Below are 14,515 nucleotides of genomic sequence, written 5' to 3'. Positions count from 1 at the left end.
GGCACTGTTATGAAATTAACCAATGTTAAAGTTGCGTTATGAGACTGGTCTCCTAACTTGATTTTTATAGCCTTAGAGTGCAGACTATATTTGTTTTCAGGTTCAGATGTTTTCCACTGCCATTTTCATACTCTTAAATGTAGTATTTCAGTTGTTGGACTATTGTTGTTGCTGTTAAGGTGTAGAGGCCACTCCTGTATGTTATTATTCCATTATTGAAAGCCATTGATAAAAATTATTTGTTCACATAGGTCTTACAGGGTAATGGTGGCTGTAAAAAGTCTCCCCATATTTTAACTCAGTGTTGTTATATTTTCTGGTCGTTTGGGATCATGGAGTCCATTCAGTTTTATTATAATAGATTTTTGCTTAAGCCTATGTTAGTGGGCATGGGGGCAGTTGCACTTTTAATTACCTCTCATGAACAGGCTGAGTCTATTATTTTATGTTTTTTGCTTTCTGTGCTTCCAAAGGATCTTGTAGATTTGATTGAGCAGAAGCAGGAGAACACCGGTACGACAAGCCTTTGGGAAGTGCTGAACGTGTGTGTCACATGTTGGTCATGCTGTTAGGTTTGTTACAGCTGTCAAGCAGCATAAAAACTCTGTTGTATCAAAGTACACCTTTATTTTTCAGGTGTTATTGAAATGGAAATATGACAGTTATGTTTACTGTATTTTGCAGGTCACGTTGTATCGTAAGATGCCCTTGAAGTCAGTGTCTAGGGTATGGGGCAAGATGACATGCTGGGAGCTCCCAATGACGCTGCGTGAACCACTTCTTGGTCTGTATTGTTGGATGTTTGGCGTTCAACTTCACGAAGCAGAAGATGACAACTTGAAGAACTATAATAGTCTGAATGAGTTATTTCGTCGAAAACTGAAACCGAACGTTAGGATTGTTGATCATGCAGCGCCTGTGGTAAGTCAGTTTAATTGTCTGTGTCAAAGATTGAAATGCGTACTTATTGTGATCTTGTCTCTCAGTTTTACACAATATTGCTTGGCGACATCTTTTAACTGAATTTTGTTGTTGAACATTTGCTGGCATATAGCAGCTAGGATGACAGGAGCAGTTGTTTTCAATTTCCATATGAAGCAGTTGAACTATATGCCTGTTAAGGTCATCTGTACTGATAAAACTATAAAGATAATACCGGTAATCTACTGTGCAGTGTATTAACTAACACACGATCATAAACGTGAACATGAATGGAAAATTTTGAATGAAAGAATCAGGAAGATGGTTGGAAAATTTTGAAGAGCATATCTTTCTCTCTGCTGATTTTCTAGCTGGGGTTATCTTAACTGTGATAAGCCCTTGCCTATATATGCAAATTCAAAACGATGTGTGTATCATGAAATGATTTTCTTTTTTCTGAAATGACTATACTTAAGAACATGTAACCATTTGTCACCATTTAAAATCCTAAATCACTTTCGGAAAAATCTTCTTTTCATTAGCTTAGTAGTTCATGTAGCCAAATATTTAGGAATCACTTAACCAGTCAGAAAGCCTTAAATGAATTTAATCATTTAATGAAAAAAAAACAAAGAAATAAAAAAAAAATGAACCTAACAAGTTTTGCAACTTTAGCATCTTGCATACCAGCTAGAGTAAAACATGAAATGTGAGATATTGTCTGCACAATCAGATATATTTTTAGCTCCACTATTCGGAGAATAGGGGAGCTATTCTACTCGTCCTGGCGTCTGCGTTAATGTGACCTTTCTTGGTTAAAGTTTTTCGGCAGCCTTTGTTTTTCTGTCATATCTTTGTTACTATTGCTTATATCTTACTGTAACTTAACATAAACATTGTCCAGCATACAAACAAAGTATATGCAGGGGCTGGGCCTATTATGCTCAAGGTCAAGGTCACCAAAGTGTTATACTTAGGTTATTTTTAAGGTTAAAGTTTTTTGGCAACCTTTGTTTTTCTGACATATCTTTGTTAATATTGCTTATATCTTACTGTAAGTTCACATAAACATTGTCCAGCATACAAACAAAGTATATGCAGGGGCTAGGCCCATTATACACAAGGTCAAGGTCACAAAGTTGTTATACTTGGAATTATTTTCATGTTAATTTTTTCCGAAAACTTTTTTTATAGACATATCTTTAGTACTTTAAAAGATAATGACTTGAAATTAAAAATATTTCTATATAATCATCATCTGCGTATGTGGTTACAATTCCCATAACTCTTACTGTATTTTTGTCAGAATTATGCCCCTTTCATACTTAAAGTTTTTTGGCAATCTTCGCTTTCTCGATATAACTTTAGTACAATATAAGATAAAGACTTGAAACTTAAAATGTATCTTTATCATCATCATCTGCATGTGTGGTAACAATCCCCATAACTCTGATTTGTATTTTTGACCAAATTATGCCCCTTTCATACTTAAATTTTTTGACAAACTTCGTTTTCTGGACATAACTTTGGTACTATATAAGATAATGACTTGAAACTCAAAATATATCTTTACCATCATCATCTGCATGTGTGGTAACAATCCCTGTCACTCTGATTTGTGTTCTTGACAGAATTATGCCCCTTGGTATATCTTCCTTTTAAAGTAGAGGTCTCTTATTTAGACATATATTCATTTTACTGTCAGTATCGCCGAATAGTGGAGCGCGCTGTCTTACAGACAGCTCTTGTTTAGTTTGACTATTCAAAGAATAGGTAGAGCTATTGGACTTGCATGTGCATTGGCATCGTTGTCCAGATTTGGTTAAGTTTTTGTATGTAAGCTGCTTTCTCAGTAACCATTTGTGGGAACAAATTTAAACTTCACACACTTATTCACAGTGATAAAGGTACCTATTTTGTTCAGGTTCCATAACCCTATTTTGCTTTTTTTAGCTCACCTGAGCAATGCTCAGGTGAGTTTTTCTGATCGCTCGATGTCCGTCGTCCGTCGTCTGTCGTCCGTCGTCTGTCAACATTTAGCTTGTGTATGCGATAGAGGCTGTATTTTTCAATTAATCTTCATGAATATTGGTCAGAATGATAACCTTGATGAAATCTAGGCCGAGTTCGAAAATGGATCATCTCGGGTCAAAAACTAGGTCACTAGGTCAAATCAAAGAAAAACCTTGTGTATGCAATAGAGGCTGTATTTTTCAATTCTTCTTCATGAATATTGGTCAGAATGATAACCTTGATAAAATCTAGGCCTAGTTCGAAAATGGGTCATCTCGGGTCGAAAACTAGGTCACTAGGTCAAATCAAAGAAAAACCTTGTGTATGCGATAGAGGCTGTATTTTTCAGTTGATCTTCATGAATTTTGGTCAGAATGATTGCCTTGATGAAATCTAGGCCGAGTCGAAAATGGGTCATCTGGGGTCAAAAACTAGGTCACTAGGTCAAATAAAAGAAAAACCTTGTGTATGCGATAGAGGCGGTATTTTTCAATTGATCTTTATGAATTTTGGTCAGAATGATTACCTTGATGAAATCTAGGCCGAGTTCGAAAATGGGTCATCTGGGGTCAAAAACTAGGTCACTAGGTCATATCACGTAAAAACCTTGTGTATGCGATAGAGGCTGTATTTTTCAATTGATCTTCATGAATTTTGGTCAGAATGATTGCCTTGATGAAATTTAGACCAAGTTCGAAAATGGGTCATCTGGGTCAAAAACTAGGTCACTAGGTCAAATCAAAGAAAAACCTTGTGTATGCAGTAGAGGCTGTATTTTTCAACTGATCTTCATGAAATATAGCCAGAATGATTACCTTGATAAAATCTAGGCTGATTTCGAAAATGGGTCATCTGGGGTCAAAAACTAGGTCACTAGATCAAATCGGAGAAAAACATTGTGTATGCAATAGAGGATGTATTTTTCAATTGATCTTCATGAAATTTGGTCAGAGTGATTGCCTTGATGAAAACTAGGTCCGTTTTGAATATGGGTTATCTGAGGTCAAAAACTAGGTCACTAGGTCAAATTAAAGAAAAATCTTGTGTATGCAATAGAGACTGTTTTTTTTTTCAGATGATATTTATGAAATTTGGTCAGGTTGATTGCCTTAATGAAATCTAGGTCGAATTTGAATATGGGTCATCTGAGGTCAAAAACTAGGTCACTTGGTCAAATCAAAGAAAAAACTTCTGTATGTGATAGAGGCTGTATTTTTCAGTTGATCTTCATGAATTTTGGTCAGAATGATTATCTTGATAAAATCTAGGTCGAGTTTGAACATGGGTCATCTAGGGTCAAAAACTAGGTCATATCTAAGAAAATGCTTGTTTTATCGCAAGAGACCAATTTTTTGGTCCAATCTTAATGAAAATTGGTCAGAATATTTGTTTCCATGAAATCACTAGGTCAAACATGTTTTACACTGTTATGGAGTGTTTCTTAGGTGAGCGACCTAGGGCCATCTTGGCCCTCTTGTATAAAATTATGCCCCTTTTTTTACTTCACAATTTTTGGTTTAGTATTTGTATGTTAGCTGGTATCTCTGTACCTAAGTATGGGAATGGATTGAAGCTTCATACACTTGTCTACTGTAATAAGCTTACTTGAATTGTACAAGTGTCATGACTGTGTTTTGCATTTTTAACAAAATTATGCCCCTTTTTCTACTTAGCAATTTTTAGTTAAGTTTTTAGTTAAGTTTTTGTATGTACCGGTAAGCTGTTTTCTCAGTATCCGCTAATGGAAATGGATGGAAACTTCACACATTTGTCCATTGTGATGAGCTGACATGTATTCTACAGGTTCTGTAACTCCTGTTTGAATTTTTACAAAGTTGTGCACCTTTTTCGACTATTATGTTCATTTAATTGACAGGGCTGTTGAATAGTCAAGCATTGCTGTTCTCTGACAGCTCTTGTGTTTGCATCAGTTAACTCTGCTCACATGTATTTTCATATATTTCTATACCAATTTTATGAGTTTTGTTACTTAGGTTTTTCTATCATTTTGGAAAAAAACTTGTTACTCCTGAATAATGGAGCAATTTTAAGTTCATCCTCTTAAATTTAACCAATTAAAGGAAAGTTTTTACCTCAACTATTCAAAGAATAGTCTAGCTATTCTACTCACCCTGGCGTCTGCGTCGGCGTCACACCTTGGTTAAAGTTTTACATGTAAATACATATGGCCATCATTTAAAGGCATATAGCTTTGAAACTTATTTTTCTTTTTCTAGGTCTATAACAAACCTCACTAGGTCAAGTCCCATAACTGTGACATGTATTTTGGCCAAATTATGCCCCCTTCTGGACCTCCTGGTTAAAGCTTTACATGCCTATCTCCAAAACTAATGCAGATATTGAATTGAAACTTCACATGCCTTTAGGGTTATAAAACTAGGTGATAGCATCAAGTCTCATAACTCTAACATGCAATTTGGCCAAATTATGCCCCCTTTTGGACTTAAAAAATCCTGGTTAAAGTTTTGAATGCAAGTGCATATTGCTATTACTTTAAGGCATATAGCTTTGAAACTATTTTTTTCTATTTCTAGGTCAATAACCAATCTCACTGGGTCAAGTCCCATAACTCTGACATGTATTTTGACCAAATTATGCCTCCTTTTGGACTAAGAAAATCTGTCTTCAGAACTAATAGAAAATCTATCTTCAAAACTAATGCAGATACTGGATTGAAGCTCTATAGATACTTTAACACTTATAGTAGAATATCCGAGCATTGGCTTTCTTAGGACAGCTCTTGCTTTTCTTCAGAATCTAAAGCCCTTAAATTTCCTTCTCCAGGTAATGCAACCACCATTATCTGCACATTTACAAAAACACTTAAATATTGGGAAATGAAGATTGATAAATGCACATTGTTAGCTGGCAAACTGTTTTGTTTTCTTTGTAGACTAGTCCTGCTGATGGTAGAATTCTGCACTTTGGTAAAGTTGAAGATGGTGTTGTTGAACAAGTGAAGGGAGTTAACTACACTGTTCAAGGTTTCCTTGGTCCCCAGCCAGGAGATGAAGAAAAAACCAAACCAATTAAGGACACTGAGTACCAGGCAAAGATGAAAATTAAGGAGGGATATGATCTATATAATTGCATCATATATCTGGCTCCAGGCGACTACCATAGATTCCACTCTGCAAGTGATTGGAAAATTCATCATAGAAGACATTTCCCAGGTAGTAACAGGAGAAAATCAGTTTGCTATTGTCTAAGTAGGCTCCAGTGTAACAAAACTGAATTTAATGACAAGCCAAATACTGTAACATTGCCATTGATCAGTTTCAATATTGAGCTCAGAGTCCGACAAGTCTGATGATTGATTCAAGTGGTTTTGCTTGACTAAGCATTTAAACAACATCTTTTGAACCACTTATGGTGGTTCTTTACCAAACAAGGGCAAAAGATCAAAGTCAAGTGAGCAACTTAGGTCCTTCTTTGTCCTCATATTAAATTTTCTTGATTCATACTGCAGAAAACTAAAAGCATATAATTTTTTTTTATTCAATTGATTGCTGTCCATTGGCATTTATTTTTCAAGTTTGTGTAAAATTGCTTTCTTTCAGTTTATAAATAAGGATAAATGATGCATGTACAAAAATAGCATATATATCTATATAGTTAGAAATATGTGTTATCTCCTTTCAAAGTAAATTTGTATTAATGTTATTTCAGGTGAACTTCTGAGTGTTAATCCAAGTATTGCAAGATGGGTGCAGGGCCTGTTCAACATGAATGAACGAGCAGTCTATTCCGGGACTTGGGAGCATGGTTACTTTTCATACACTGCTGTAGGTGCTACAAATGTTGGATCAATCAAGATTTATTTTGATGAGGTAAAATCTTTATCCTGTAGTTTAAACAACAATGCTTTTCTAAATTATTTATTCTGAAGAAATTCCTACATAACCAGTCCCATGATAGTTTTACAACTACTGAAGGAAATTTAAAGAAACATTGCCACAATGATAGGTGGCAAAAGCACAAAAACTAACTCTTTCTGAAGTTTTTAGCTCGACTATTCAAAGAATAGTCTAGCTATTCCACTCACCCTGGCGTCGGCGTCGGCGTCACACCTTGGTTAAGTTTTTGCATGCAAGTACATACAGCTATCATTTGAAGGCCTATAGCTTTGAAACTTATTTATTCTTTTTCTAGGTCAATTACCAACCTCACTGGGTCAAGTTCCATAACTCTTAACATGTATTTTGAGCAAATGATGCCCCCTTTTGGACTTAGAAAATTCTGGTTAAAGTTTTACATGCAAGTTACTGTCTCCAAAACTAATGCAGATATTGAATTGAAACTTCACATGTGTCTTCGGGGTTATAAAACTAGTTGATAGCACCAAGTCCCATAACTCTGACCTTCATTTTGGCCAAATTATGCCCCCTTTTGGACTTAGAAAATTCTGGTTAAAGTTTTGCATGCAAGTACATACAGCTATTAATAAAAGGCATATAGATTTGAAACATATTTTTTCTTTTTCTAGATCAATTACCTACCTCACTGGGTCAAGTCTCATAACTCTGACATGTATTTTGAGCAAATTATGCCCCCTTTTGGACTTAGAAAATCCTGGTTAAAGTTTTACATGCAAGTAACTATCTCTAAAACTACTACAGATATTAAATTGAAACTTCACATGTGTCTTCGGGGTTATAAAACTACTTGATAGCACCAAGTCCCATAACTCTGACATGTATTTTGGGCAAATTATGCCCCCTTTTGGACTTAGAAAATCCTGGTTAAAGTTTTGCGTGCAAGTACATACAGCTATTACTAAAAGGCATATAGATTTGAAACTTATTTATTCTTTTTCTAGATCAATTACCTACCTCACTGGGTCAAGTCCCATAACTCTGACTTGATTTTGGGCAAATTATGCCCCCTTTTGGACTTGGAAAATTCTGGTTAAAGTTTTACATGCAAGTAACTATCTCCAAAACTACTGCAGATAGATATTAAATTGAAACTTCACATGTGTCTTCGGGGTTATAAAACTAGTTGATAGCACCAAGTCCCATAACTCTGACATGTATTTTGGGCAAATTATGCCCCCTTTTGGACTTAGAAAATCCTGGTAAAAGTTTTGCGTGCAATTACATACAGCTATCATTTAAAGGCATATAGCTTTGAAACTTATTTATTCTTTTTCTAGGTCAATTACCAACCTCACTGGGTCAAGTTCCATAACTCTAACATGTATTTTGAGCAAATTATGCCCCCTTTTGGACTTAGAAAATTCTGGTTAAAGTTTTACATGCAAGTTACTATCGCCAAAACTAATGCAGATATTGAATTGAAACTTAACATGTTTCTTCGGGGTTATAAAACTAGTTGATAACATCAAGTCCCATAACTCTGATATGTATTTTGGTCAAATTATGTCCCCTTTCGAACTTAAAACTCTTTTGATATTTAACATTTTGGGTAATAATTTCCTGCTTCTGTGACAATATTTCGAATAGTCGAGCTTGGCTGTCTTATGGACAGCTCTTGTTTTTTTCGAACTATTGCATATTAGCCCACATTAACTGTAAGCTGTAAGTATAGTTGGATTTTAACTTAAAGACATTTCAAAGAATATTTTTATACTGACAAACTTATTTAGGTCACCTTAGCACAAAGTACTCAAGGTGAGATATTGTAATCACTCTGTCTGTCATTGTGGTCCATCCTCAACAGTTGAACTGTTAACACTGTAGAGGTCACTGTTTTGGTCCAGTCCTTATGAAACATGGTCAAAATGTTACCCTAAATAAAATCTTGGCTGAGTTCATTACTGGGTCATCTGAGGTCAAAAACTAGGTCACCAGATCAAATAATAGGAAAACATTGTTAACATCAAAATCTAGGTCAAGTCTGAAACTTGATTATTTGAGGTAAAAACCTAGGTCAAATTAAAGAAAAAATCTTGCTAAACAGGAGAAGCCATATTTTCCGCTTGATCTTCATAAAACTGTGTCAAAATGTCTATATATAAGATATAGGTTGGTTTTAAAAATTTATTACCCGAGATCTTAATCTAGGTATAAGGTCAGGTCATAGGTCAACCTTGTTAATAATTTATTGGCCACATTTTTTACTTGTTCACTGTAAGTCTTTGTCAGAAAACCTTTAAAAAGACTTGATCTCATGAACCATTTGATGGGTCTTCATCAGACTTGTTCCATAGCATCATTGCATGTACCTACCTCTAGTTTGTTCATATGGTTTGCTTATTAGAGCTGAAAAGTCGAAATGTCTTTAAACAGCTTCTTTTATGAACCATTTAGTAGATCTTCCCTTAACATTTAGTGATAACTGTAGTTGACGTTTGATGGTATTTACCTGTTTAATTTGTATATTGCAGAATTTGGAGACAAACATCGGAGCATCACATCCAAACCATGTTTATCATGACCGATCGTTTGGTAACCCAGATACTCCAGAAAATATCAATTTAAAAAAGGGAGAGATGGTAGGAGAGTTCAATCTTGGCTCAACAGTTGTGCTCTTGTTCGAAGCTCCTAGTAATTTTGAATTTGATGTAAAACCAGGGCAGAAAGTGAAAGTTGGTGAACGTTTAGGTGGTTTTTCTGAACTAGGTTAGACTGTAATAGTGAGACTTGTGCACAGCCCAGCTGTATAATTACGATCTTCCAAATTACAGAAAGCAGGCTTGGTTAGTGCCTTAAATGTTATAAACATTACAAACAAACAAACCTTGTGGGCCATATATTCAGCTTAGTCTTAAATTGATAACTTAAAGACATAATTGCTCAACATTTCTGATTAGTACATGTAGGAACTTTGGGAGAACTGAACTTTGCACTCCATGAATGTGATAAAACAAGACCAAAAGACCAATTAAGACTTTATTTCTGATTATTTATCTTGTTTTGGTTTATACATGTATATGTGTTTAGTTTTTTGGTTTCAATCTAATTAGCAGTTTGTAGCTCAACTATTCAAAAAATATTGAGAACTATTCCACTCACCTGTGTGCAACCTGCTTCCATGTCACACTATTATTTAAGTTCATATCTCAGTAAGTATTGCTTGTCTTGTTTGGAAATTTTACACAAGGCTTCATAGTCATCAAACCTACTAAAATAACCAAGTGGGTAACTCTTGATAGAAGCAACTATAAATTAAAGACCTTTTTTCAACTAAGAAAATTGCTATCTCTTGGGCTATATCTCAGTAACAACTCTATATATTGGATTAAAATTGCACACAGAGCTTCCTAGTCATCAGAGCTACTGAAATAATCAATTTAGACAGCTCTTCATTCTGTACTTAAAAAGTTTCATTAAAGCTTGCATGCAACAGTCAAGCTGTATTGTACATAGATTGGATAGAAACTTCACACAAAACATGTTTCTTATCAAATTACATACATACCCACCCAAGTCAGAGAACTTTTGTTTGAAATTAATTCATATTGTTTCCTTGTTTGACTTGGAAAATTTGGTTGAAGTTTAGCATGCAAGTTGTTATCATTGCTGTAATATAATTCAAATTTATTTTAAAAAAAGAATTAATGAATTGTTATCTAAACAGTTACATGAGTCTTCTTAGGTTATGGACCTTGTTCCACCTGTAGAATAGTCTAGTGCACTGTCTTGTGGACATCGTTTGTTTTATCTTATGATTCTTTGTATCTGTAAAGCACATAGAATGTGTATATATACATGGAAAGAGTGCTATATACCAGAAAATGTGGCATAGAAGTGATAATAGTAAAACTATTTAACAATTATGCAAAAATTTGGTTTTATAAGTTGTTCAGTTTTCTCAGAGTTCACACTGTTTGATACTAAAAGCAGTTAAAACGTTTGGTGAAGAGGTTGCAATTTAGTGAAAACATTACTAAATCCATTATTATAGACAGAAAAGAGGAAGACATTAGTAAAATCTGTACCTGTGAACAGAGAAAAAAATCTTAGTTTTGTGAAAACATTGTAACATCCAAACTTGTGAAAAGTGAAGAAGTCGCAATTTTTTTCCATACTTGTGTTTAGAAAGAGGTCTTAATGTTGTGAGAACATTTAAAATCTGTACTTGTTGACAAAAAAGAAAGAGCAAATAAAGATGTATTTAAAGTTTTTTGTTACCGATGGTACAAATTTTGACCCTGGTGATTGAGGAAAGGGTTATCATTATGCATACTGGTTGGCATGATAAACTCAACATGAAATCACAGTTTTGGCAATATTTTACTTACTATTTTTGTAAATATTTCCCAGTTCTTCACACAAAAACAAAGTTCAGCTTGTCCATTTCTGGTGACACTAATGAAGTTTTATTTAGAAAATGTACAAGTTTTATTTTTAAAAAAATTGTCATAAAAGTCGAAAACTTTAGAAAATATCACTGGTAGTATTTTATTAGTTGCTTACAATTTGAAGTATCTTATTCAGTTTATTGACTTGCAAGGACAGTGTAGTTATTGACATGCAAACAAACAATTCTCACACTGTTACACTGGAAAAAAAACAGTCAATCACTTACTAAATTTCTTAGCAATTAAATATGACTGCCCTTGTTTATAGTTGGATGGCTGCTTGCCAACTTGGAGGCCTATATATTAAAAACCCATAGGTACCCTCACATGACTGCTGCACATGCGAGTCAGAAATGGAATTCCCTGGACTTTTTGACAGCAATTTTCATAAAAACATTTAGATTCATCATAAAAACACTCATCATTTACCAAATTCCTCCAGATGTTTAGCAGTTGTAGAATTAGAGTGTTTCTGGTCAGTTGAAAATTTCCTTGAAGAAAGAGAGTTTTAATTTGATTTAATAACGATGTGCCAATATTATTTATATGTTGATGTTATCTCGCCAACCAGAAGTGTAAATATTAATTGTTAGTTTTCAAGATTGTGATATGGTAAATTATGTTACAGAAAATACAGGAATTATGGTAATATAAGGGGTGTTCAATGAATACCTGGAAAAGTTTTCTCATTTCTTCATTTATCATGAAAATACATTAATTCAATATGTGATGTAGACAAAGGAATATGAAATTGATATACGAAAAAATCTTTCTTTGGACAAATATGTAAAAACTAGTTCCCATGGCAATGCCATGAAGCTTTATCCAACCTAGTTTTGTCTGTTTTCCTAGTTTGCATTGAGAAACTTTACCTGCCCTTTTACTTATTTTTCAAGCTATGGTTTTCTTATGCAGGTTAATAATTACATTAAAAGCATGGGTTACACCACTGGTGTCAGATCATAAATGTAACACCATTTAGAGTGTTTAGTGGGCAATTTGTTTAGATCATTTTCTGAAAGTAAACATTGAACAGACATCAGCAATAGTGGGTTGTGATTTGAGTCAAAATCTAGAAAAGTATTATTTTAGAATAATACGGTGAAGACAGCAACATTTTTTCATCGATATGGAAGATCTAAAAGTGGCCAGCAGCATATTGCTGACAACTCTAATACCAGACAACGATAATGCCCAAGTCATGTGAACCCTTTGATAACAATCAGCCCATCACAGTTCAGTATCCTTTCTCACCAATAACAAAGAAGTGGTTTATGAATAGCTTCTGTTCTTTTGTGAAATGTGTAGGAAATTCATTAAATAGCCAGAAAGATTGAATAACTTCAAATTGCAAACTACATTGGTTGATTTTGTTGATACTGTGTTGACATAAGGAGGTTGGGCTGAGTTAGCCATAAGAAAGTTGCCATAGAAATGATAGATTAGTTCCGTTAATGTTTTGAAATCTGTAATTTAGTGATTCACAATCAGTGTGTCACAATTTATCATACTTTGAAATTACAGCAAAATAAGTTCAGAAATGAAGATTTTAGAGCACTTTTCATGATACTTTTTGAAGGCTCCTTGTATTTACATTTTTTCTAACATGCAAAGTGTGAATGTCCGGAAGTGGGAATATGGGTTCAGCAAAAGTAATTTATCCAGATGTTATCATCATAACTTGACTATCAATATCATTAGCAGTTGACAGTTTTAGAGGGGGTAGAGAGGTAGTAGAGTTTCGCCCTGTTAGCCAGAGGTATGCAAAAATTTTGATTTGCAAACTCTTAACCCAAGTGGCTTGTGGATGTTGCAAAATAGAACCAACATAAAACTTGTCCTATCTGCAGTAAATATAATTACTAAGGTCCATTCTGAACACTCATTATAGGATTTATGTTGTCTTTGTTTTTGGCGTTTCTTTCCTTTCTCCTCACTACCCCCATTCGCGCCTTCCCCTTGCATTTGCACTCCCTTGCTTTTGCTCCCAGTCTCCTTTCACTAAGAGTAAATTATCATGCCTGCCATAATTATGGCTGCAGGCCGTCCTTAGGTGGTGCCAGACTGTTGTTTTTTCCTGCTTGCATGTGTGCGAGCAGCTTCTTTTTGTTGTTGGCCTCCTTTGTGATGCATGGCTCTATGGCGGTGTTCAGGGTGCTCTGTGCTTCTGGGAAGTATACCCTTACCTTTATATGCGTAAATATCACAAGTTCGACTGAAGCATTGTAGACTTGTTGTTTATTGCTATATGTTTGTCTGAAGTATATCATTTAAGAAATAATTCATAGCAAAACCATGTTTAACACTATTTATACACGATGGTTGGTTATACGTCGAGTGCAATTATTTCATAAGAACATAGCCTGAGTGAAATTATTTTGTACGCTGCATAATCTTCTTATATTGTCTTCTCTAAGTTATGATTTTTTTCTTGCAGTTTCTTGTATCTCAGTTTAGTTTTTAAGGGTCTCAATACAAATACTTGCTAACAACTCTTGTTTATTTTGCCTTAGGTAGGCAGCGCTCTTGTTTATTAGTTTATGACAGTATAGAAAACTGTTGACTGATATTGATATATGGTGGAGGATCATGTTACACATTGTGGTTTACTGTCAGTAAAATACATTCACATTCATCAGTTGTTTGACTTACTTCTTAGATGTTCTACTGTTGAACCTTCAAGTTCAAGAAGGGTAATAGTATTTCATCTTGTCCCATAGTCTTAATTGGGAGTATATTAATAATCGGTATACAATGATTTTAAGCAGATGGTATTCCAGTGAAGGTAATATTTGAAATAAATGTAAATACATACTATTTCATCACTTTCTTTTTACTTTTGGACAGATGACTTAAGACCTGATCCTTTTTAGCATTGTCAGACATGTATTATGTCATTAAATGCCAGAGATATTTGGAGTATTTTCAATGCATGTCAATGTTATCTCAACTAAAACATGGCAGTGTTTGTTTAGAATTTACCAGCAATAAGTCATCTGTTCATCTGTCCGTCTGTTAATACTGAGACACCTTTTCTGACCCAAGGAAATTCTTATTCCAGTTTTATTGAAATTTGGCACAAGAATTTGTTGTCCTACCTCCATTCATGATTTTTTTAGCTCGACTTTTCGAAGAAAAAGTAGTGCTATTGCACTCGCCCCGGTGTAGGCGTCGGCATCGCCGTTGGTTGAAGTTTTTAGCTCACCTGAGCACAAAATGCTCAAAGGTGAGCTTTTGTGATCGCCCTGTGTCCGTCGTCCGCCCGTCGTGGTCGTCAACAATTTGACTGTTAAC

At 34.7% G+C, this 14,515-nt stretch overlaps 1 protein-coding gene across 3 annotated transcripts in view; it reads left to right on the top strand.

Moving 5' to 3' along the window:
• Positions 1 to 13,856, top strand: part of LOC123534380 (phosphatidylserine decarboxylase proenzyme, mitochondrial-like) — a 47,414-nt gene extending 33,558 nt beyond the window's left edge. For all 3 annotated transcript variants that reach the window (XM_045316606.2, XM_045316605.2, XM_045316607.2), the window contains 4 exons: positions 685 to 921; positions 5,849 to 6,128; positions 6,625 to 6,785; positions 9,305 to 13,856. In XM_045316606.2, coding sequence (XP_045172541.2) covers positions 685 to 921; positions 5,849 to 6,128; positions 6,625 to 6,785; positions 9,305 to 9,544 — 918 coding nt within the window. In that variant the 3' untranslated portion in view covers positions 9,545 to 13,856. The remainder of the gene's footprint in view (positions 1 to 684; positions 922 to 5,848; positions 6,129 to 6,624; positions 6,786 to 9,304) is intronic.
• The last annotated feature ends 659 nt before the right edge of the window (positions 13,857 to 14,515 follow it).

Source organism: Mercenaria mercenaria, chromosome 12, assembly GCF_021730395.1.
Source record: "Mercenaria mercenaria strain notata chromosome 12, MADL_Memer_1, whole genome shotgun sequence".
Lineage (NCBI taxonomy): Eukaryota > Metazoa > Mollusca > Bivalvia > Venerida > Veneridae > Mercenaria > Mercenaria mercenaria.
The sequence above is the reverse complement of the archived record's forward strand: the minus strand, read 5'-3'. Positions and strand labels throughout refer to the sequence as shown.